Consider the following 24,453-nt stretch of genomic DNA (forward strand, 5'->3'; position numbering starts at 1 on the left):
AAACGGCGCAACCTTGTTCACAGTGCGTGCGGGAGGTCAAAGGTCAAAGCCAGTTTCGCTTCCGCTTCCGGCATCCGTCCTGTTGTCAGAAAGTTTTGCGGTATTCGCGAGCCCTTGGTCGACTTTTTGGGTTTCAGGTTCACGGGAGGTGTTCTGCTGCAGCCATGGCGGCCTCCACTGCGGCCGGGAAGCAGAGAATTCCCAAAGTGGCCAAGGTAGGTGATAGCGAGTGGGGAAAGGGCTCACGTCAGACCCCCGTGGTACCTGAGACGGGAGAGTGTTGTCCCGGGGACAGGGACACGCCGTGCGGGGCCGAGTGTGATTAGAAGGGGACGGGACAGGCGGTAGTGGGGCGCAGGCTCCTGTCCTCGAGTCGGCGTGGCCTGCGTTCCGGGAAGATGTTCTTGGGCAGGAGAGGGGTCCCTCAGCAGAGATACAACCAGGCCGGGTTGTGTGAGAGGGTCTGCAGGTCGATTCTGCTGAAGAAGTTTCATTTAAGCTGACACTGGAAGGCTGAATAGGATTTAGCCCAGCTGAGAGTGGCAAGATGACAACAGTTGTGGTATAATTTAAGTTAACTTAAACAATAAATTTGAAACGTGATACTCCCAAGGGTGGCCGATAAGTATTAAGTATGTAAGCCTTTACAGGTACTCTCCTACAGACCGTTCCTTCAGCCCAGATGACTCTCGAGTTCATCACATGTCCATAGGTGACTTCCAGAGATAATGCATAGGAAGCATAGAGCACAGTGTCTGGTACTTAATGCTTATTAGGTATCAGCTATTATTATTATCACCATCATTTCAAAGCACTGCATAGTCAGTATTTCTTACCATTCCATTCCATAAACTCTGTGTGTGTGTGTGTGTGTGTGTGTGTGTGTGTGTGTGTGTGTGTGTGGCAGAGACAGAGTCATAGAGAGGGACAGACAGACAGGAAGGGAGAGAGATGAGAAACATCAATTCTTCGTTGTGGATCCTTAGTTGTTCATTGATTGACTTCTCATGTGTGCCCTGACCGTGGGCCTTCAGCAAACCGAGTGACCCCTTGTTCAAGACAGTGACCTGGGGTCCAAGCTGGTGAGCTTTTGCTCAAACCGGATGAGCCCGCGTTCAAGCTGGCGACCTTGGGGTCTCGAACATGGGTCCTCAGTGTCCCAGTCCGACGCTCTATCCACTGCGCCACTGCCTGGTCAGGCCCATTCCATAAACTTTTATCAGGCACCACTGGTCCAGGAGAAATAATGTGAACCACATAGGTAATTTAAGTTTTCTCATTACCACTGTAAAAAGTCAAAACACGTGACCTTAATTTTTTGATGCTTTTTTTATTATTATTGATTTTAGAGAGAAAGGGAGAGAGAGAGAGAGACAGGAGCATCAATCGGTTCCTGTATGTGCCTGACCAGTAACCTCTGCTCTTCTACATGATGCTCTAACCAACCAAGCCAGGGCCATGTGCATTGATTTTAAATGTATATTTTTTTGAATAACTGAGTGTATCCAAGATACTGTCATTTCAGCATGTAATCAATATAAAAAATTAATTAGATAGTTTATTCATTTTTCATACTAAATCTTCAAAGTCCATTGTGTATTTTACACTTCAAGCCCATCTGAATTTGGACTACATGTGGCTCATAGCTACCATGTTGGACTGCACAGCTGTAAGGCCTCAAGAAGCTTAGAGTCTAATGATGGCAACTTACTGAATATTGTCTTTGACTTGAAATGCTGTGAAAAAACAAATGCAGTTACCCTCCTCGGGCATTGTCATCCACCTGGGGCCTAAGTTAAAGAATAATATAAATAGAGATTTTAATGTGGGATTTGCTATTTTTTACTGCCTTTTCGCTTGAGACTTTTACCTATGTTAATAGATATATGCATAAGGGAGAAAACATATTTTGTTGCTGTTTAGTTGCACAGAGAAATGGGAACATGGCATACAAAGAGGGCATCTCGGAATACATATGAAGCTCACATCCTAAAAATGTTTGTTTCTTTTTTTTTTTTTCCTAAAAATGTTTGTTTCTTAAACCTTATGTGAATAGCGTCTACTACAAATAGAAATGTCTTGTCTTAAAAGGTAAAAAACAAAGCCCCGGCTGAGGTACAGATAACTGCTGAACAGCTCCTGAGAGAAGCTAAAGAAAGAGAACTTGAGCTTCTTCCGCCTCCGCCTCAGCAGAAGATTACAGATGAAGAAGAGTTAAATGATTACAAGCTGAGGAAAAGGAAGGTCAGTCTGGGCAGTGTCGTCAGGGTGTCAGTATGGTGCAGGATTTCCAGGTCAGAGTTTGGAAAGTCCTCGTTGTGGATAGACTAGAGGATGAGAAGAGGTTCGTGTTTCTAGTCACATAAATAACACATATAACTTCTGGTTACCAGGTAACTGCATTTTGTTGAACTTGACGAAATATGTTGTTAGTTGTCTATTTTAGAGTATAAAGAAATTAAGTCCACCTGAGATATAATTTTTGGTGCGCAGCCAGAGATAGGTAGAAGTTTAACAGGGGGAACAGCTGACAGCTGGGAGAGGGGTGGACTTAGCGAGACTGTGTTATGTGCATCGTCTGTAGGGACAGTGGCCACCACCGTGGCCATGCAGGTTCTCATTGGATTTGGGCAGATGGTAAAGGAACAGTGGAGCCAGAAAACGGTGGACCATTCCGTTTATTAAAGTCTTGTAACGGCAGACGAGCAAACCGGGAAGACTCGTTTGCTTTCTCTCTCTGGACTCAGAGGCCCCCATCAAAACAGGGCTCCCCAGCCAAACAGGCTGGGCCAAAATCTCAGGGCTCCCACGCCCCTCAGCACTGCCTCTCTCTAGACTCACCAGCAAACAGGCTGGGGGGAAAAACCCTTCTCCAGCAAACAGTCGCCCCTCCCCATGGAGGCAGGCAATCTGCAACCTGCAGTCTGCTGCCCTGAGAGCAAGCACCCATAGCCTTTCACGGACTGCACACACGGTGCTGCGCCGCACCAATGCAACAGTTAGGCAAAATACAGGCGAGCAAACCTGTTACAAATTGTTTACCCAACAGCGTCTGTTGGTACAGCCCCTGTGTGAGAAGTTAATACGTGGGAAGAACCAAGAGAGACCTGTGGATCTGATCTGACAGTCTCACTCTAGAACATGGGATTAATTTAAACTGATTCTGTTGTATCTATTTATCAGTTATCCTCAGTGAGTTATGTATGAAATTCTATGACATTACCAAAAAAGACTTGGTCAAAGAGATGTGTTTCTTGTTAGGAGCAAGTAGAGTATACTACAGTATCAGTTGATATGGGCAATAAGAGAGAATATCAACAATTCTGTTAATAATTCTTTATGTCTAAAGTTTTCCTCTTGTTTGCATGTAAGACTTTCAAGAAACACCTGTGATTGTAACTGTCTTAGTGTTTCTTATTTCTTAAGGATTCCAGGACGTCATATCTCTTAAATAAGAACAAAATGAGTAAGTAAACTTTTTAGCACAGGATTAATAGACAAAGGATGATACCATTTTTAGTTATTTTCTCTCTAATTTGCCCCGTTTTGCCTTCCTAGACTTTTGAAGATAACATCAGGAAAAACAGGACTGTGATTAGTAACTGGATCAAGTACGCACGATGGGAGGAGAGTCTAAAGGAGATTCAAAGGTAAAATTGCTGAGCATGTGAGGTACAAAGATGTCATAAGTTAACATACAAAAATAAAGTTAAAGTACAAGTAAAAGATTGTGTCTTTGTTAATATATATTTTTTTAATTGATTGATTTTTGAGAGAGAGAGAAAGACGGGCAGGGGTGAGGAGTGGGAAGCATCAACTCGCCCGGATGTTGCATTGACCGGGCAAGCCTGGAGCTTTGAACCTGAGACCTCAGCATTCCAGGTCAATGCCTTATTCACTGTGCCACCGCAGGCCAGGCTCTGCTAGTAACTTTCAAAGTGTGTTTCATAGAAGTCTGGGGTTCCTTTCAGGGGCTCTGTGGTAGGCTAGTCCTAGGGAGAGCAGAGCAGGAGGCTGCACAGGTGAGTCTCAGACCCACACACATTCTACAGCCAGAGAAGTGCGGTTTCATCTGCTTTCTCTGTATTAGGAGTTTTAAAATAGGAATTGTTGCACTGAGAACCAGTGGCCAGTAAGATTAAAATTATGTTGTTCGGTTTTTGCACTGTCCCAGCACCCCCCCTGCCCCCACTGTGCCTGCACACTTGCCTCTCCCTGAACCCATCACGTCTCCTTACAGTGACACTGGCTGTTCTCTCTGCCTGGGGTGGACACCACTCCCCATGCACCTTCACCTCTGGAACTTTTCTCAAGTTCCAAATTTTTTCTCAGTTCTGGAGTTAGGCTACTGCTCAACCTTTTCCACCAGACATTTTTCTTTCTTTCATCTGCTTTATTGTATTGTAATTACATGCATGTGTATCTTTCTCTAAGTCCTTGTAAGGTTCCTGAGAATGGTATCCTATCTTTTCACCTTTTTATGCACAGAACTGGGCTCGCAGTGGACACCTGAGAAAATAGCAGGGCACTGTAGATGCTTTGAAATAGTTGCTATGTGTGTTGTATGTACTGCTTTTAATGCTCTCCAAATCTTGCCTCATAAGGGCTCGATCCATATACGAACGTGCCTTAGATGTGGACTATCGAAATATTACCCTCTGGCTGAAGTATGCAGAAATGGAGATGAAGAATCGCCAGGTCAACCATGCCCGGAATATCTGGGACCGGGCCATTACCACGCTGCCTCGGGTCAACCAGTTCTGGTGAGTCTGAGCTAGCGAAGTGGCTTGTCATAGGCCAAAGGGGTTCTACATTTCATTGACAGAGTTGTAATCATGTAGGTGTATACAGTCTTACATATTTATGTATAAGTGCTTTTGAAGGTCCTATAGTCTGTTATATCATAATCAATATATAATAGCTGTGTAATCAGAACTAAAATTGAGATTGAAATCTTTTTTTTTTTTTTTCTTTTACAGAGACAGAGAGAGAGAGTCAGAGAGAGGGATAGACAGGGACAGACAGACAGGAACGGAGAGATGAGAAGCATCAATCATTAGTTTTTCGTTTCGAGTTGCAACACCTTAGTTGTTCATTGATTGCTTTCTCATATGTGCCTTGACCACGGGCCTTCAGCAGACCGAGTAACCCCTTGCTTGAGCCAGCGACCTTGTGCTCAAGCTGGTGAGCTTTTGCTCAAACCAGATGAGCAAAGCTCAAGCTGGCGACCTCGGGGTCTCGAACCTGGGTCTTCCGCATCCCAGTCCGACGCTTTACCCACTGCGCCACCGCCTGGTCAGGAGATTGAAATCTTTTATGCATGAGAAAGTTCATGTTGAAATAAACAATTTTTAAGAAAAATTTATTTTTTTCTAATGTTTCATCACTTTCAGACTTATATTTTAATAAGAAAACATTTGATTTAACTTTTAGGGACAATACAGTCTTAAATCAAAATCAGAACTAGAAATTGTGAAAGGACTTTTTATTTTTTTTAAACGAGAGACAGGAAGGGAGAGAGATGAGAAGCAACAACTCGTAATTGCAGCACCTTAGTTGTTGCTTATTGACTGCTCTCATATGTGCCTTCTCCAGCGGGCTCCAGCCAAGCCAGTGACCCCCTTGCTCAAGCCAGCAACCTTGGGCTCAAGCTAGCAGCCTTGGTGGGCTTTAATCCAGTGACCTTTGGGCTCAAGCCAGCGACCAGGAGATCATGGCTATGATTCCGCACTCAAGCTGGCAACCCTGTGCTCAAGCTGGTGAGCCCAAACTGAAGCTGGATGAGCCCACGCTCAAGCTGGTGATCTCTGGGTTTCAAACTTGGGACCTCAATGGCCCAGGTCGATACTCTATCCACTGTACCACTACTGGTCAAGCTGCCAAAGAACATTTTTGCCCTAAGTCATTTTTTTAAAATAAATTTTTATTTTTAAGTTGCAGTTGACATAAAATATTTTATTAGTTTCAGGTGTACAACATAGTGACTAGACATTTATGTAACTTATGGAGTGATCACCCCTATAAATCTTGTTACTGTCTTATTACAGTGCCATAGTTTATAATAACTACTGTAATGTAGTTGACTATATTCCCTGTGCTGTACTGTACATCTCCATGACTATTCTGTAACTACCACTTTCTACTTCTTAACCCCCTCACCTCTTTCACCCAGCTCTCCGATCTCCCTTTCTTCTGCTAACCCTCAAAATGTTCTCTGTATCTGTGAGTCTGCTTCTGTTTTGTTCATTTATTTTGTTCTTTGCTTCTGCATGTACGTGAAATCACATATTTATCTTTCTCTGTCTAACTTACTTCACTCAGCACAAAATATCCTCTAGGTTATACATAATTGTCGCAAGTGGAAAGATTTCATTGTTTTTTAGGCTGAATTATATTCCATTGTATATATATATGTACCACATCTTCTTTGTCCATTCTTCTGCTGGTGAACACTTAGGTTGCTTCTATATCCTGGCTATTGTAAATATGCTGCAATAAACATGATGCATGTCTTTTCGAATTAGTTTTTGGGGTTTCTTCAGATCAATACCTGGAATTGGAATTGCTGGGTCCTTTATCTCTTGATATAGTCTTTGTTTTAAAGTCTGTTTTGTCTGGTATAGGTATTGCTAACCCAACTTTTCTTTTTTTGTTTTCATTTTTATGAACTATCAGCCTCTGTGTATCTTTCGGTTTGAAGCAAGTCTCCTGTAGACAGACAGCACGTGTACGGGTCTTGTTTCTTTGTTCAGCCACCTAAATCTGACTAAGTGATTTTATTAAAGGTACAAGTACACGTACATGGAGGAGATGCTGGGAAACATTGCTGGTGCCCGGCAGGTGTTTGAGCGCTGGATGGAATGGCAGCCCGAGGAGCAAGCCTGGCACTCCTACATCAACTTTGAGCTGCGGTACAAAGAGGTGGATCGGGCCCGCACCATTTACGAGCGATATATCCTTTGGCTGAGGTCTGAGTGGTGCCATTGTAGTCCTGGGTGTTGCTCCTCCCCTGCAGATGTAGTCATGGTCAGGACAGTCATGGATGTTGGCCCAGAAGTTAAGGATGCAAATTTGATCTGCTTCATATACTTTCTGGGAACATAGGTTGGTCAGGAAAAAAGCTTGTGGTCTGGGTAATTGAGTCTTTTCCAGTGAGATTGGTTTGTTTGTATTTTGGCAATAATGCTATGGTTCCTTGTGGAAAATGACACAATAAGGCCCTGGCTGCTATGGCCAGTCCTGTTTTTCTAGGCTTTAAGTTGGTCATTGGCACCATTACTAGAGTTCATCCAAAGGTTTACTGTTTACTAGTGATGTGATCCCAGTGAGTTAATTCCTTTGAGCCTTGGTGTCCTTGTCTTTAAAACAAGAAAGATTTATCCTGTGGGCTCATGGTAAGGATTAGACAGTAACATATGAAAGCAGTCTTAGCAGCTGAAGTTGTCGATCTCATTATTCACTGTTTCTATATTTGTGAATTCTACTTGCTAAAATTTATAACCCCAAAATCAGTATTTGTGGCACTTTCACAATCACTTGCACATAAGCACAGGGTGATGAAAAATTTGAGTCACTCAAGAAAGGCATATGATCCCCGCGGAGGTGACAGTCTGCCTCGTATCTCTGCTGTGACACAGAAGAGAGGATGGAGACGGGCTGAACGGGACCAGGTGGCACAGTAGTGTGGGAAGCCCTGGCGTGTGTACTGGAACCCCTGCTCTGGCCCTGGCTTTGGGAAACCTGTGGCAAGTCACTTAATATTTCTCAACCTTGTTTTCTCTTAAAAAGTATCAAAAATAAAATCTAAGGATTAGTTGTTTTTAGGGTTTAAGGTTATAAACTATATGAGATCTTCATATACATATTTTCTCTAAGGGTAGTGATTTGGTATTTGCTAATTAAGTGGTCACAGTGACTTCATAGGACATAACTAACACAAGTAGTTAGACTCAACTATTATGCAATTTTAGGATCTTAATGACGTCTACTCATTTTAATAGTATTAGTTTAACAAAGCTTTTATAGCACTTGCTATGTGTCAGTCATTTTTCTAAGCACTTTACAAATATTGTAATTTAATCCTCAAGACAACCCTGTGATACAAGAACTGCTCTGTTCTTTAGGGAAACTGAGGCATGAGAGATTAAATAGCTTGACCAAGGTCTCTCAGGTAGTGATGGAGATTGGATTGGAACCCAGGTGCAGCATTAGAGCCAATGCTCTTACCATCACTGCCATACCTGAATGTTTTACTGATGGAAATAGATTATTTCCTCAAGGAAGAAAGATCGAAAATAGATATATCCTATTAAAAAATAATATGGTAATTCAGAACTTTCTCTTTTCACTCTAGTTATGTTTTCTTTTTGTAACTTATTTTTTCTTAATCACTCACTCAAATACTAATGCTACTAAGCAGATAGAAGAGTAGCTTCAAAGTATTGAGCACCTTCTTTTGACCAGAAACTGCTAAGAGCTTTACACACATTTTTCTCATTTAGAGACAGCAGTCATCCAGTGAGGTCAGTATTATTTTTCTCTGTTTACAGATGATAAAACAGGCTTAGACAAGTTAAATGATTTGTCCAGATCACAGGAGAGTAACCAGGGTTCACCTTTGCATGGCTGCAAACTTTTACTTGTACCACCACTAACGTAGTGAATAAGCACAGGAGAAACAGCTCCCTCACAGTGGTCAGGTTATGATTCTCCACCTTCGTACATGTTTTATTACCCCCATAGTGGTAGCTTGTGTTGTTGTGGGTTTTGGTATCAATTTGGGTTTTTTAAGCCACACTGTCCTGCTGGTATTTCTTTAATTCCCTGGCACTTGTACTGGTGCACCCTGATGTTAAGAACTGGATCAAGTATGCCCGCTTTGAAGAAAAACATGGCTATTTTGCCCACGCACGGAAAGTGTATGAGAGAGCTGTCGAATTCTTTGGAGATGAACATATGGATGAACACCTTTATGTTGCCTTTGCCAAATTTGAAGAAAATCAGAAAGAAGTAAGTAAATTTCACCCAATTACATTGCAGAACAGCTTAGAAAAACATATTTCTTGTGCACATCAAGTTCACTTCCATTTTTTTATTCACTTAGCATTACAGAAAATGTTTTCAAAATACAAAAACATAATCTCTCAAAATAGCATAATTTGTCGCTAAGCTTCACATTGGGAGCTGAGTGATTATAGAGTGTGTCATAACTGTCTTAATTTTTGTGCTTTGCTTGAAAAGGAAGCCTTTAAATCTGGAGTGAGAATATTATTTATAAACTGAGAGTGAGTCACTTGGTATACTGATTAAAGGGTTTTACAGGTAATATACCTGGGAAACAAAAAGCCCAGAGCCCTCAATGCAGAAAATAGAATTTGAAATGAAAACAGATTGTCCTACAAGTAAGTCAGTTCTTTTTTTCCATAGCATATATGGAAAGTAATCCCTTAAGCCTTAAGGTTTAAGGTAGCTCAAATAATGCAGAATTGAGAGAAGTAGGCTGAGGTCCGAATGCAGGGTCTCACACAGTCATAGCAGGGAGTTCAGATTCTAGTCTAAGGGTAGTGGGAAGTAGTCAAGGATTCTAGCAAGTAAAAATGTTGGTAGTATATTGCCGCGAACCAGCACAGCTAGTAATTCCAGGTCCTGAGGGAGAATGATGTGGAATGAAGAAAATAAAGAGAAATAGGATGGGATAGAGAAGCCTCTCCAAACTGATGGCAAGTCAGAGAGAGAGCTCTCCACCCCCAAACCTGCTTTATTTGTAAGGCAAAGTGAATTCATTAGCAAATCAAAGAGATCATTAAAACAAAGTCACATTTCCAAGGCAAACCAAGAATTCTCCTAAGTGCAGAAAAACCCTCCACCCTGCATAACATGGTAATATCACAAAATAAAGAATAAAAAGAAAACTGCCTCCAGTCTTTCCAAGGGACATGGAGGATAGGGCAAGTAGAAACAATCCAGCATGACAGCTAACATGAAGGTGTGGAGAAAAACTTAGCCTTTAGCAACTTAACCCAGCAAGTGAGGTGGGGGGTTGGGATGAGTACAAATACTCAGCTTCATAGCCAATATGGAGGTGTGGGGGTGAGAACTTAGCCTTTTGCTAGGCCTCAAGCTACAAGAGCTTTGCCACTTGTAGTTTCCCACAGTATATAATTTCTATTGTAAGGAAAGCTTCTGGGTAATTTGTGGAGACTGTATTGGGGGAGGGTAACAAAAGTGGAAGAGAGGAGACTTTTGAAATGGTCCAAGGAAGAAATGGGGATAGGTTGGCAGCGGGTCAAGGACAAGTGAATCTGTGTTGAAAGGGTAGAAATGGCAGGACTTGATGAGGCAGCGAATGTAGGGGATGGAAGGACAGAAGTCAGGGAGGGCTCCAGCATGTTTGAGCTTGAGCAAGTGTGTGACAGCAGGTATGTTTCATCAAGATTGGGAAGACTGGGAAAAACTGGGGATGGTAGAAAGAAACAGGAGCTCAGTTTGGGGCCTTTTATTCTGAGATATACAGATAACACCCAGCTGGCAGAGTTAGGTAGACAATGTTAACTGTGGAGCTCAAAAGGGAGTATCTGCCCTTCCTACTGACAAACCTCCTCAAAAAGGAGGCAGAGAACCTCATGTTGGGCATTCTGAGGCCTCAAAATCTGACAAGTAATTTTTTAAGCCATAACTACTTTCCTAGCCATGACTAAAATGAGAACATTATGTTAACGGCAAATAAAATCACCGTGTCTGCTTTTAGTTTGAAAGGGTACGAGTGATCTACAAGTATGCCCTGGATAGAATTTCAAAACAAGAGGCTCAAGAACTCTTTAAAAATTATACCATCTTTGAGAAGAAGTTTGGTGATCGGCGAGGTATTGAAGACATCATTGTGAGCAAACGGAGATTCCAGTATGAAGAAGAAGTGAAGGTGAGTGTTCGTGTGTACACATAAGTAAGGTGCACTGGCCTTACTTATAAAGTGCATAATAGTGAGTTGGGGCTGCCAGAGATCATGCTCTTGATGTGTTTGCAGTAAATGAGCAGCTACTCCAGACAGCTGAGAATAATCGAGACTAACAGGAAAGGCAAGGAAACAACACTTGGACTTGCTCTGCCTCTCATCTGTTGAAAGTCACTTAGATTGCTGATTGGGTGCTGTAGAAATTGAGCAAAATAAATCTGGAATTCATTTGAGCTTATTTTTGAAAGAAGATGGAAGAGACAGGGATTGATCCAAAAAAAACCTCCAAAAAACCCAGTTTTTATATATTACCTTTTAGTTTAACTGCTTGAATGAAAGTTGTATTGTAGATATGGTTCTTTTCTCATTTTTTTTACCTGTAATGTACTATTTTGATTTGAACTTAAAGACAGTAGCATTTTCAAGATATGTACAAAAGGCAAAGTCTAGTGTTAAATGAGGTCAGCAAGATATGTTCAAGATAAACTAATATTGGGGTGAGGAAATAGATTTCAGAGTAACGGTGGCATGAGAGATACCCTTGATCTCTCCTTGAAATTTCAATAACTTGAACAGCTATAACTTAGCGAAGGAACCCAGCCTGGACTCACAGGTTTGCCTGGAAGATCCGCTCAGCAAATGGTATAAAGGTGGGAAGGATTGAGAAAGGGGTTGGAAGATAAGACTCACTCACCCTTGGTTCTGGAGAGTAGAGAAACCCAGACTGTCTGGGTTTTTGTCTGCCAGAACTCTGGAGAGGAGAAAAACACAGAGTGACTGGGGCTCCTTCTGCTGGGATGAGCAGAGAGATTGGGGGGAATTTGAGAAGATACTCACCCTGGCCAGTTGACTCAGTGGATAGAGTGTCGGCTCAGCATGTGGAAGTCTCAGGTTCCAATTCCTGGTCGGGGAACATAGGAGAAGCAACCATCTGCTTCTCCACCCCTCCCCTGTCTCTTTCTCTCTCTGTCCTCCCCCAGTCATGGCTCCAAAGGTTTGAGCAAGTTGGCCCCAGGTGCTGAGGATGCTCCGTGGACTTGCCTTAAGCGCTAAAATAGCTTGGTTGCCAAACACCGGAGTAGTGGCCCCAGATGGGCAGAGCATTGCCCTGTAGGAGGCTTGCTGGGTGGATCCTGGTTGGGGTGCATGTGGAAGTCTTGTCTATCTGCCTCCCTGCCTCTCATTTAATAAAACAACAAAAAAGAAGATACTCAAAGTGGTAGAGCGTGGGGTCCCACCAGTGTTCCCACGGTTTGCCAGCAGTCCACACTTGGCACAGAGACAGAAAATGAAAGTGCGGTCCCCCGGCCTTTGAGATCCTGCCTCCCTCCCCTTGTGCATATGGAGAGTGGTAGAGACATATCCCAGAGCTAGTACTCCATAGCCACTCTGTCTCCTAAGAACAGAGGTGCTGTGTGTCTGGTCCACTGGTCTGTTGAGATGCAGGGAGGAGCACCCAGAGGTGTGCTATTGCTGAAGCTGTAAACATCACTCATCAACTGCAGCCCTGCCTTCATCACTGTGATAGCAGCTTCTCAGAAGAGGCCAGCCTGGGAATTTCAAAGAGCTAGAACTTGTAATCCAGTGTCACCTACTGGAAAAAGTATAGAAAACCTGTTTTTGCTTGGGTGTTTGGGGACAGGTTTCTTCTAATGTTTCCTTTTTATTGGGTTTTTCTTTGTTGTTTTGTTCTTGATTATTTTTGGGGTTTTGTTCTTTGTATTTGTTTTTCTCTTTTATTTTTTATTTTATTTATTTTTATCTTTTTCATTGTTTTGTTTTGCTTGATTTTTTAATACCACTCTCAGATTCCAAAGGCAGGAAAAAAACAAATACCATGGCTGCTCAAGAAAGCGACACAGTTCAGAAAGAATATGAAAAATCTCTGGGAAGCAATCTCAATCATATGGAAACCTTGGAGTTAAACAATAGAAAATTCAAATTGAGGTTCTGAAAATACTCAACAAGATGAAAGGAAACAGTGATAGGCAACATAATGAGTTCATAAAATAAAACTAGTACCTCACCAAGGAGACTGAAACTGAAAACAGAGATGAAGAACTCAATACATGAGTTGAAAAATGAGCTAGCAAGTTTGGCTACTAGAGCAGCCCAGATAGAGTAGAGAATCAATGACATCTGACATCAAAGACAGGCAACTAGAGACGTTACAAGGGAAGAAGAGAGAAACTCAATAATTTTTAAAAATGAGAGCTCTATGAAAATTGACTCTATCAGAAATAGCAATGTAAGAATAATGTATATTTCAAAAGAAGAAGAAGAGAGGGAGAAGGGAATGGAGAGCCTATTCAAACAAATAATTGATGAGTACTTCCCAAGGTAGGGAAAGAGTTAGAACCTCAAATCCAAGAAACAAACAGAACACCAAGTTACCACAACCCAAATAGGCCACCTACAGTATACATTGTAATAAAACTGTCAAAAATCAGTGACAAAAAAAGAATCCTCAAGGTGGCTAGGGTAAAAAACAACATAACATATAAAAGAAGGCCCATTAGGTTATCATCAGACTTCTCAGCAGAAATTCTATAAGCCAGAAAAGAGTGGACCCAAACATTCATAGTACTGAAAGAGAGGAATTACCAGCCTAGAATATTATATCAGAGTTATCGCTCCAGTGTGGAGAAAGAGAAACTTTCCAGATATACAGAAGCTACAGGAATTTATCACCAGGAAATCCCACCTGCAGGAAATACTGAAGGGGGTTATTCAGCTGGATACAAAGAACACAACCACCCAAAACTGTAAGTAAAAGCTCCAACAAGGTTACAGTATAAACAAGGATAATCTGTGACAACTAAAACATTAAAGGAGAGAGCAGCAGCAAAGGAGGCTGGAGTACAGAAACTCATAAGACAGGACTCTTATATATGAAACTTTTTTCCTCAACAACCTGATGGTAACAAACCACGAAAAAAACAACATTAAAGTATATAGTTTAAAAAAGAAGTAAAAGAAATAAGCATAGAATAACATGAAACAAAAACAAGAGATGACCCATAGAAGAGACACAGACTTACCAGAAAACAAAACGTAAAATGGCAATAGGAAATCCTCATGTGTCAGTAATTACCCTAAATGCAAATGGACTGAACTCACCAATAAAGAGGTACAGAGTAGCTGATTGGATGAAAAAACAAAACACCAGCCATATGCTACCTTCAGGAAACATATCTAAGATGCAGGAACCAAAGCAGACTCAAAGTGACAGGTTGGAAAACAATTCTCCAAGCAAATAATACCCAAAGAAAAGCAAATGTAGCCATACTTATATCAAACAATACTGACTTCAAGACAACAAAGGTAACAAAGATGGACATTTCAAAATGATAAAGGTGACACAATATCAAGAAGATATCACACTTCTTTTTTTTTTTTTTTTTTTGGTATTTTTCTGAAGCTGGAAACGGAGAGACAGTCAGACAGACTTCCGCATGCGCCCAACCGGGATCCACCCGGCACGCCCACCAGGGGGCGACGCTCTGCCCCTCCAGAGCATCGCTCTGTTGCGACCAGAGCCACTCTAGCGCCTGGGGCAGAGGCCAAGGGGCCATCCCCAGCGCCCAGGCCATCTTTGCTCCAATGGAGCCTCGCTGTGGGAGAGGAAGAGAGAGATAGAGAGGAAGGAGAGGGGGAGGGGTGGAGAAGCAGATGGGCACTTCTCCTGTGTGCCCTGGCCGGGAATCGAACCTGGGACTTCTGCACGCCAGGCCGATGCTCTACTACTGAGCCAACTGGCCAGGGCTCGACATCACACTTCTTAATATCAATATATATGCTGCAATTCAGAGCACAAAAATGTGTAAGACATCTAATAACATAACAAAAAGAAAAAAATAATATTTGGATCTCTCAACACACCACCAACACCTTTAGCTAGATCATCCAAATAGAAAATCAATAAAAAAAACATTGGCTTTAAAAGATACATTAGACCAGTGGTAGTCAACCTGGTCCCTACCGCCCACTAGTGGGCATTCCAGCTTTCATGGTGGGTGGTAGCGGAGCAACCAAAGTATAAATAAAAATATAGATTTAACTATAGTAAGTTGTTTTATAAAGATTTATTCTGCCAAACTTAGCGAAAATCCAACATAAAGTACTTGGTAAGTAATTATTATTATATGCTTTAACTTGCTGTAACTCTGCTTTATAAATTTTATAAAGAAAAGTTACTTCCCTAATTTATAAATCACCATTACTGTGGAACTGGTGGGCGGTTAGAAAATTTTACTACTAGCGGAGATACAAAAGTGAGTGGTAGGTATAAAAAGGTTGACTACCCCTGCATTAGACCAAATGGACATAATATGCATTTATAGAACATTTCATCCCAGAATGTCAGTTTCCACATTCTTCTCCAGTGTGCATGGAACATTCTCAAGAATAGACCATATTGGCCACAAAACTAACCTCAACAAATTCAAGAAGATTGAAATTACACCAGGCATATTCTTTGACCATAAGGCTTTGAAATTGGAACTTTAAACTGCAAAAAGAAAGTAAAGAAACCCACAAAAATACAGAAATTAAACAACATACTTCTAAAAAATGAAGAATAGAACTACCATAAGACCCAGCATCCCTTTACTAGTTATCTACCAAAAAAACTCAAAAACACTGGTACATAGAGACACATGCAGCCCCATGTTCTCAGCATTATTCAGTGGCCAAGACATGGAAACAACCAAAGTGTCCCTCGATAAAGGATTGGATAGAGAAGATGTGGTACATATATACAGTGGAATACTACTCAGCCATAAGAAATGATGATATATTACCATTTATGACAACAGGGATGGACCCTGAGAACATTATACTGAGTAATAAATCAGAAAAAGCTATGAACTATATGATTTTACACATAGGTGGGATATAAAACTGAAACTCATGGACACAGATAAAAGTGGAGTGGTTCCCAGGAGAGGGGTTTGTAGGAGAGGGGGTGGGAGTAGGGAAGGAATGAGGGACAAATATAGTGATGGAAAATGATTTGACTTTGGGTGATGAGCACACAACACAGTCAATAATTCAAATGCTATGGGGATGTTCACCTGAAATCTATGTCCTCTTACTGATCAATATCACCCCATTAAATTTAATTTCTTTAAAAAAAGATAAATTACTGTTAATTGACAAGTCAGGTTTCACAGTTATGAGCATTGTTTAATTCTATTGTAGTTTTAAATCTAGATAGAATGATATAGTCCCATTTATAAACAAATACATTTGTAAAAATAGACATCTAATTATTGAATAACTATCTTTGGAGTGGTTATGCCAAGGGGCTTTGCTGTGGGACACCTGACTAATAATCTGTCCTCTGTCTTATAGCCCTCCCCCCCCCTTTTTTTGAGGTTTTGCTTTCCACTGTTTTAATTATCCATGATCAGCTGTAAATGTTAAGTGGAAAACTTCAAAAATAAATAATTCACAAGTTTTAAATCATGTACTGTTGTTGATGCACTCTCAAGCCATCCCTTCCTGTTCTGCTTGTACCATGAATAATCCCTTTGTTCAACGTCTCCACGCTGTATCCTACCAACCTGTCAGTCACTTAAGCCCTCTCGGTTATCAGATAAACTGGGGGTGGCAATATCACAGTGCTTGTGTTCAGGTAACCCTTATTATACTTTATAATTGCCCTAAAGCTCAAGCATAGTTTAAGTTTTATCATAAATGTGTATGTATAGGGAATAACATAGTATATAGACAGGACTCAGTAGTACCTGTGGTTTTGGACATTCACGGAGGACTTGCAACGCATTCCATGTAGATAAGAGGGACTACTGTATTCTTATTTTTTTTCTATTTATAAAATTTCAGGAATGCTGTGTGTATGGTTTTTGTTTGCTTTATTTTTAATGAGATAACAGGTAAAATCTAGAGAAAAAGTTGCTTAAATACAGAAAGTCAATCTGGTGCCTTCTTTCAGCTCACATAGTCCAGCAAGTGTGGCTCTTGGTTTTGTTTTTATTTATTAAACCTCCTCTCTTTCTAGGCTAATCCACACAATTATGACGCATGGTTCGATTACTTGCGCTTGGTGGAAAGTGACGCGGAAGCAGAAACTGTACGAGAAGTCTACGAACGAGCAATTGCCAACGTGCCGCCCATTCCCGAGAAGAGACACTGGAAGCGCTACATCTACCTGTGGATCAACTACGCTCTCTACGAGGAGCTGGAGGCAAAGGTCGGGGAGGGCTTACGTGGTCGCTGTGGGTGATTTCCTCACCACTGTGCTCCGGGCCTGCTGCTGGGCAGTAGTGGTATTTACAGGCCTCCGTTTCAGTCGTGTATTGTACTTAACTATTGCACTGTAACATTTAAACTAAAATGTATCTGTTGTGGACACAGGTGAGGGTTTTCTTTTATTTGTTGTATTTTGTTTTTTAAACCTTGAGACACAACAGGATGATCACTTGGAACTTGAAAGGGATCAATGAACCAGCCCTTAGTTTAATTAAATGTAGTTTCCTGGATTTTCTCATAAATGGAAATGTGGCTGGATTACACATCCTTGCTTTCAGTAAAGATTAAGCGGGGTTTCAGAAATTGGTCGTGTTATAAGCTAAGAGACAAATACTTTCTGCAGTTGATCTGAGACCATCAGCGTTTTTGGTTTTTTCTGCTATCAGGCAAAAAGCCTTTCCACAGAGAAGCTCTCAGTGCAAATGCTGTGTTGTTGGTGATGTGTAAACCAGAGTCTGATGGCCAAAGGTAGTTCACACATTTGATCATAATAGGAATCAGAGTTTGAAAATAGTAGCTTGTGAACATTCGGTGCTGGGGGTGTACACCTGTTACTAGTATAGTAAAAATAAGTCTGAAGTCTAGCAACAGACTTCAATATTTTGTGAAAACTTCTTATCCTACTACAGGATCCTGAGAGAACAAGACAAGTGTATCAAGCCTCTCTGGAACTAATTCCTCATAAAAAGGTACATTTGCTCTAAGTATTCTGTTCCAACAGTTAAAACCTTGTTTCTGTTACTTATGAAATAATTCAGTGAAATCATATTGATTGTGATAGGCACCATGAAAAACATAAATAACAATGAGATCAGCTCTTTGCAAATAGCTTAGTCTAGGTAGAGGCCAGCCTGTGAGAAATGAGTAACACTAGAAATTCAGAGGAGGATGGGTAATTGGAATAGATTGAGGGGAAGGAGGGAGGTGCACACCAGAGAGTGCATTGTGCATAGGAAGCAGCGAACAGGTGTGTGTTGAGCGCTGCGTGGATATACGCATGCAAGGGTGAACCCCGGTGTGTTCTGAAAGTGGCTGAGTCGTTATCTCTGCCATATTCCCCAGCACAGGAAGCAAAGGGAGATGCTGGCCTGGTTACCTGCTTAGAGCGGAGGTGGCATGTTCTCCCACTCACAAGCATACCCACAAAACAAAGCGGATCCCAAGTAGAGGCTGCAGGGCTATGCAGTTCTGTACAGTATCTAGATTACTGAGAGTTTTTTGTAATTGGTGAAAGAAATACTGTCACGTTTGCTTATAAACAAGAAAATACATCTGTCCTAGCTGACATTTTAGAGAAATCTAATTGCTTGTGGCCTTTTGTTAATTCAAATTTAATTTTACTCACTTTAATGAGTCTCTTATGCTAGATGTTGTGCTTTTGTTTTCTAGTTCACATTTGCCAAAATGTGGTTACTGTATGCACAATTTGAAATAAGACAGAAAAATCTACCATTTGCCAGAAGAGCTTTGGTAAGTGAAGAAAGGATCAAGATGCCCCAGTAAGTTCTGTGAGGAGGAAATGAAAGTCTTAGTTCTGACAAGCTGTACTCTTCCTACTAAAAAAGCAACAGAAATATTTTCTGCCTTCAAACACTGAGACATATTAAGAAACACATGGTCTTTGAAGAAAAATTAGGTGGCGATGCTTAAATTATTCTATTTCAGGCCCTGGCCGGTTGGCTCAGTGGTAGAGCGTCGGCCTGGCGTGCGGGGGACCCGGGTTCGATTCCCGGCCAGGGCACATAGGAGAAGCGCCCATTTGCTTCTCCACCCCCCCTCCTTCCTCTCTGTCTCTCTCTTTCCCTCCCGCAGCCAAGGCTCCATTGGAGCAAAGATGGCCTGGGCACTGGGGATGGCTCCTTGGCCTCTGCCCCAGGCGCTAGAGTGGCTCTGGTTGTGGCAGAGCGACCCCCGGAGGGACAGAGCATCGCCCCCTGGTGGGCAGAGCATCGCCCCTGGTGGGCAGAGCATCGCCCCCTGGTGGGCGTGCCGGGTGGATCCCGGTCGGGCGCATGCGGGAGTCTGTCTGACTGTCTCTACCCGTTTCCAGCTTCAGAAAAATACAAAAAAAAAATAAAAAAAATTCTATTTCAACATTGGAAACTAGCTTCTAGTTAGCAGATCTTTCCTTGTAGTATAAAGATCTCTTAGATCAGATCTGATCTTTATCTTTAATAGTCTGATTGATCCTGTGTAAAGTTCTTATATTAAATACGCCCCCCTCTTAACAGTTGTTCTAAAATTTCTTAATAGGATCCAATACTGTGTTCAAATGTCCTCTGATAAGCTGCTCTCACCCTGGGTGTGGGCAGCAGAGCAGGGTTCGTTTTACTTCTAGGAGATTTTATACAGCTGACATCCCTGTTCCCTAGGAGATCCTGAGACACTAGTAAAATCCAACGTAGTTGTCTGTAATTCTGGGACACTGTCTCCTGCTGAACAGGGACCTGTGGGCACAAGACCTGACAGCTCAGTGACTCAGAGGGTTTCCTTTCCCTTTGTCAGAGCCATCACGAACAGTGTGGCAGCACGGAAGGAAAGGGGGCCTTCGTGTAGCGCTCCAGGTTCTTGCTCAGCAGAGGACAGTTTCTGGTGGCTGATGTCTGTGCACATGTTGAACGCACTGAGGTGTCACAGCAGTTGGTCATTTTCTTTTCTAGGGAACCTCCATAGGCAAATGCCCCAAGAACAAGTTATTTAAAGGTTACATAGAATTGGAGCTACAGCTTCGAGAATTTGACAGATGCCGGAAGCTTTATGAAAAGTTCTTGGAATTTGGACCTGAAAATTGTACCTCTTGGATTAAATTTGCAGAATTAGAGACAATCCTTGGCGATATTGAGAGAGCCCGTGCCATCTACGAGTTAGCCATCAGCCAGCCACGCTTAGACATGCCAGAGGTAAGGCTCTTGAGCTGAATATAATTTTTAGACACTTCTGCAGTATTGCTTTAAATGACCATTTAAGTGTTCATGTTAGAGCATAAAAAAGATCTAACCTCAGTCTTTTCCACTCAGATGAGAACTGGCTTGTTTGGGCAATAAAAAAGCAGGGCTGGCAGCCCTCTAGTTGGGTACCAGAGCCCAGCATCACCCAGGCTGAATTGGGGTATAATGGGTGGGTGACTGGCTCTCTTCCTCCCTTCTTCAAACAGGAAGCTAAAGGCATGAGGTAGTCAAGGAAACAAGCAGGCATCCCCATCTGGAGATCAGGGAAGATGGAAGTGGAGACTGTACATCCACATCCCAGGATTCTGCTGGCACAGTTGGGTCTGGATTGGGCCAGCCAAAGAGGCTCTAAGTAACCAGAGAATGTTCTGAGGTCACTACTGCTACTGTACTGGTGGATCCCGCCTTCCACTGGACCCAACATCACTCCGCCAGAGTTTAAGCCTGAGCCACAAGGTGGCACCAAACCACAGCCAGGACTAATTTGAATCTAACAGGAACCACGAACTCATTCAGCATTTATGCCTCGCACTAATATGACCTTTCATTTAATAGTTTGCTGGCCCCACTGACTGCGTTAAGGCAGGGCTTTACATATTTCTAGTTCCTTCGCTGGCCTCAGCTCCTCAGACTGCCGGCTCCTGGGAGTCCAGGCCACACCTTGCTCATCCTTGAGCTCTTCACAGGCAGGCAGCTGTTCCCTGAAGGCTTGTTGAGTTGAACTCAGACATCTCAAGAACTTAGAGTGGAGGTAAAACAGTCTGTGCTGCTAATGAAGGCCTGTTTCTTCCCGCAAGTTCACGGTATGTGGCAGGGTCACGACAGTGTCTGGGAGACTTAGCAAGTCTCCTATTTTCTTGGTAAGTTCAGCATTTGAAAACTTCCAAGAGAATCTAAAAGTGAATCCAAGGCCTTTTTTTCTCATAATGTAAAATTCTAGCCAAGTTTGTGGCAGCCTGTAAATGCTAATATTATTTATTTGTTTATTTTTTAATAGAGACAGTCATGAAGAGAGAGAAGTATCAACTTGTAGTTGTATCACCTTAGTCCACTGATTGCGTCTCATAGGTGCCTTGACCAGGGGACTCGGCCTAAGCCAGTGACCCCTTGCTCAAGTCAGACACCTTGGGCTTCAAGCCAGTGACCTTGAGCATCAAACCACAACCTTTGGGCTCAAGCCAGCAACATGGGATTACATGCTCAAGCTGGTGATCCTGCGCTCAGGCCAGCGACCTCATAGTTTCCAGCCTGGGGCCTCAGCAGCCCAGGCCGACACTGTATCTTCTGTGCCACCGCCTGGTCAGATGCTAATATTATTTTATCTACATGCTATCAGTTCTTCAATCATTCATGAAAGTCCCAAGTTCCTGGATGTCCTAGGTTGGTAGTTAAGATGTGCTTTGGATAGGGGCATCTTGCTTTTTAAATCTCAAGGTTGACCTAGGTTATCTTTCTTAGGTGCTGTGGAAATCATACATTGATTTTGAAATTGAGCAGGAAGAAACGGAAAGAACACGTAATCTTTACCGACGATTGCTACAACGGACACAACATGTCAAGGTATCCTGTGCTTTATAGGTTGTCTTTGATTTTGCTTGAATCGGCAATCCTGAAGAAATATACCAAATTTTCTATATTTTAAGTTTCTTTAAAAATATATTTATTTTAAATGATTTCCTTGCTTTTAAAGAAAACCTGTTGTGAGTCTCAGAGGACTTTGAAGTATTAGGCTATACTAGGTCAATATTTATCCTGCCTGTGAAAACTTGGGTATCATAGGGTTATAATAAAAAATTAAATTCTCATGATTTTAAGACTATTTAAAATATCTAACTGGATATAGAAACAGACTGCTTCAACATTAGTATATTGAAGCATATAGTAAATGTTAAGGTCTTTGGAGTACAAGAAATGAGTACATCAGTATGTTCAGATGTTATTAACAAGAAATTAGCTTTATTATTTATTACATTATTGTATTCTGGGTGACGTGGTTAATTTGGTTCGATAATATTTCTTTTAAGGTATGGATCAGTTTTGCTCAATTTGAGCTGTCTTCTGGAAAAGAAGGAAGCTTGGCTAAATGCAGACAGATTTATGAAGAGGCTAACAAAACCATGCGAAACTGTGAAGAAAAGGAAGAGAGACTTATGCTGCTGGAATCTTGGCGACACTTTGAAGAGGAGTTTGGAACTGCGTCTGACAAGGACAGAGTAGACAAGTTGATGCCAGAGAAAGTGAAGAAGAGAAGGAAGGTCCAGGCCGACGACGGGGTAAGAGCTGAGCCCTGGGCCTGGTCATTTCATGTCCAGTGGCCAGAAATCTGTCTTAGAAATTTGCACTTTTTCTTTTTCTTTTTTTTTTTTTTTCCTTTGAGAGGAGTGTAGACAGAGACAGACTCCTGCATGTGCTGTGACGGATCCATCCAGCAAACACCCTATAGGCTGCAATGCTCTTTCCATCTGGGGCCCAAAGAAGCTACTTTTAGCATCTGAGGCGGAGGCTCCCCAAAGCCATCCTCAGCATCCGGGGCCAATTTGCTGGAAACAGCCATGGCTGCAGGAGAAGAGAGTGAGGGGGGAAGGCAGATGGTCGCTTCTCCTGTGTGCCCTGACTGGGAACCAAACCCGACATCTACACGCCGGGATGACGCTCTACCACTGAGCCATCCGGCCGGGGCCAGAAATTTGTACTTCTAAGTGGCATATATAGTCTGAGAATGGGAATAAATAGCCGGGGTAGGAGACAGTTGCAGTCTGGTTAGTGTGGAAACCGAGTGAAGAATGCAACAGGGGTGGTAAAGGCTTCTTGGTTGATTCTAGGAACTACAAAGTGTGATGTTTCTGGAGCATTACGCAGGAAGTCAGGATGGTAGGAAATGAAAATTAACTTTTAGCTAGGACCTAACCCAGAAAGGCTTTGTGGGCTGTAGGAAGTCTCTTCACAAAATGACATGACCCAGTCTTTGGCATCTCTGCAGGTGGACTTGAGGGGCTTAGATTTCAGGAGCCCCTATCAGGAAGCTGTTGTAAGCAAAGCCAGAGGTGGAAGCTGGAACTAGAGCGACTTTCAGAAGTGAAATCAGTGACCATGGGAGATGGGATGTTGAGGCAGGGATTCAGAATAACTACACAGTCATATGGCTATTGCTGCTGGGTAAATATTTAAGCAAACCTTTAAGATTTTTAAATCTTAGACTGCAGGATGGAGTTAGAGACACCAAGTATCTTGGCTGACTAGAGGAGCTGTGCTTAAGTGTGTAGCTCTCACTGGGCTACACGTGCAGCAACACCAATCCAACTGCTTCATAGCCTGGCCCTTGTTCTGTCTCTTGTACACTTTGATGTTCTTTTGTAAAATGAAGATAAACTGAAAATGAACTCTGGGTTTCACAGCAAAAACTCTCCACTTTAAAGTAACTGAAATATATTTCAGCCGTGTTTGCTTATTTTTTAATTGTTTTACTTTTTTCTCCTAGTCCGATGCAGGCTGGGAAGAGTATTATGATTACATCTTTCCAGAGGATGCTGCCAACCAGCCGAACCTCAAGCTCCTGGCCATGGCCAAACTTTGGAAGAAGCAGCAACAGGAAAAGGAGGCTGCTGAGCAAGACCCAGATAAGGACATTGATGAGAGTGAATCCTGATCTTCTTGTTCATATTGATGTTTTATTATTTTTATAAATTAATAGTTTGGAACTCTTGTGATTCCTGAAAGTTTTTGTATGTTTCATCAGTAATGAACTGATTCAAATCTTCGGCAGCTACTTTTTCATTATTTTTTAAATGTCCTTGGGCTAGTTAGGTGTAGGAGGTTGTAAATAATTTTTTTTAACTGCTGGTTTTGACAGAATCCCTTTTTTGTCCCTGTGTTAGGAAATCTAAGGTAATGTTTAGCATCTATTTTAGATGGAACTGCAGGCTTTTGAAAGAATATTTTTCTAGGTGTTTTCAAGTAACATTCTACATTAACTTTTAAGGTGGGTTTTCTCATGCCTGTCTTCCTCATAAGATATTTTATGCATTCATCTGAACCTCTTAACTTTTCCATGTCTTCAGTAACTTGAGTTCCTGGGGTAAGACTTTGCCTACTCATTTTGAAGATTAAATTAGATAAAGACTATACCTAATGCATAGTTAAGTGTTTGATGAAATGTTCATTCCTAACCATAGCCACTTGCTTAAATATGTTCATTCCTTACAGAATTGAATGTGCATGGATTAATTTAACTTCTAAAACCCTTCCTTTTGTGGCCAAACATTAGTTGGAAAATAATTTTCA

The 24,453-nt window shown here is 41.9% G+C and overlaps 1 protein-coding gene across 1 annotated transcript; it reads left to right on the forward strand.

Annotated features, from left to right (window-relative positions):
• Positions 1 to 149: 149 nt before the first annotated feature.
• CRNKL1 (crooked neck pre-mRNA splicing factor 1) lies at positions 150 to 23,934 on the forward strand. The gene is made up of 14 exons (XM_066386993.1): positions 150 to 215; positions 2,092 to 2,244; positions 3,559 to 3,650; positions 4,605 to 4,763; positions 6,786 to 6,952; positions 8,831 to 9,009; positions 10,748 to 10,918; positions 16,974 to 17,165; positions 17,854 to 17,913; positions 18,614 to 18,694; positions 19,885 to 20,124; positions 21,631 to 21,732; positions 22,197 to 22,445; positions 23,651 to 23,934. Exons 1-14 carry the CDS (start codon positions 165 to 167, stop codon positions 23,816 to 23,818), a joined length of 2,064 nt encoding a protein of 687 aa, XP_066243090.1. The 5' UTR covers positions 150 to 164; the 3' UTR covers positions 23,819 to 23,934.
• Positions 23,935 to 24,453: the final 519 nt, after the last annotated feature.

Source organism: Saccopteryx leptura, chromosome 5 (assembly GCF_036850995.1).
Source record: "Saccopteryx leptura isolate mSacLep1 chromosome 5, mSacLep1_pri_phased_curated, whole genome shotgun sequence".
Lineage (NCBI taxonomy): Eukaryota > Metazoa > Chordata > Mammalia > Chiroptera > Emballonuridae > Saccopteryx > Saccopteryx leptura.

Bases quoted from the DNA above. Each gene is read 5' to 3' on its own strand.
- CRNKL1 (XM_066386993.1), top strand. From the start codon at position 165: ATGGCGGCCTCCACTGCGGCCGGGAAGCAGAGAATTCCCAAAGTGGCC. The intron at 4,764-6,785 runs GTGAGTCTGAGC...ATTTTATTAAAG, and splicing joins CCTCGGGTCAACCAGTTCTG to GTACAAGTACACGTACATGG. The intron at 17,914-18,613 runs GTACATTTGCTC...TTTGTTTTCTAG, and splicing joins AACTAATTCCTCATAAAAAG to TTCACATTTGCCAAAATGTG.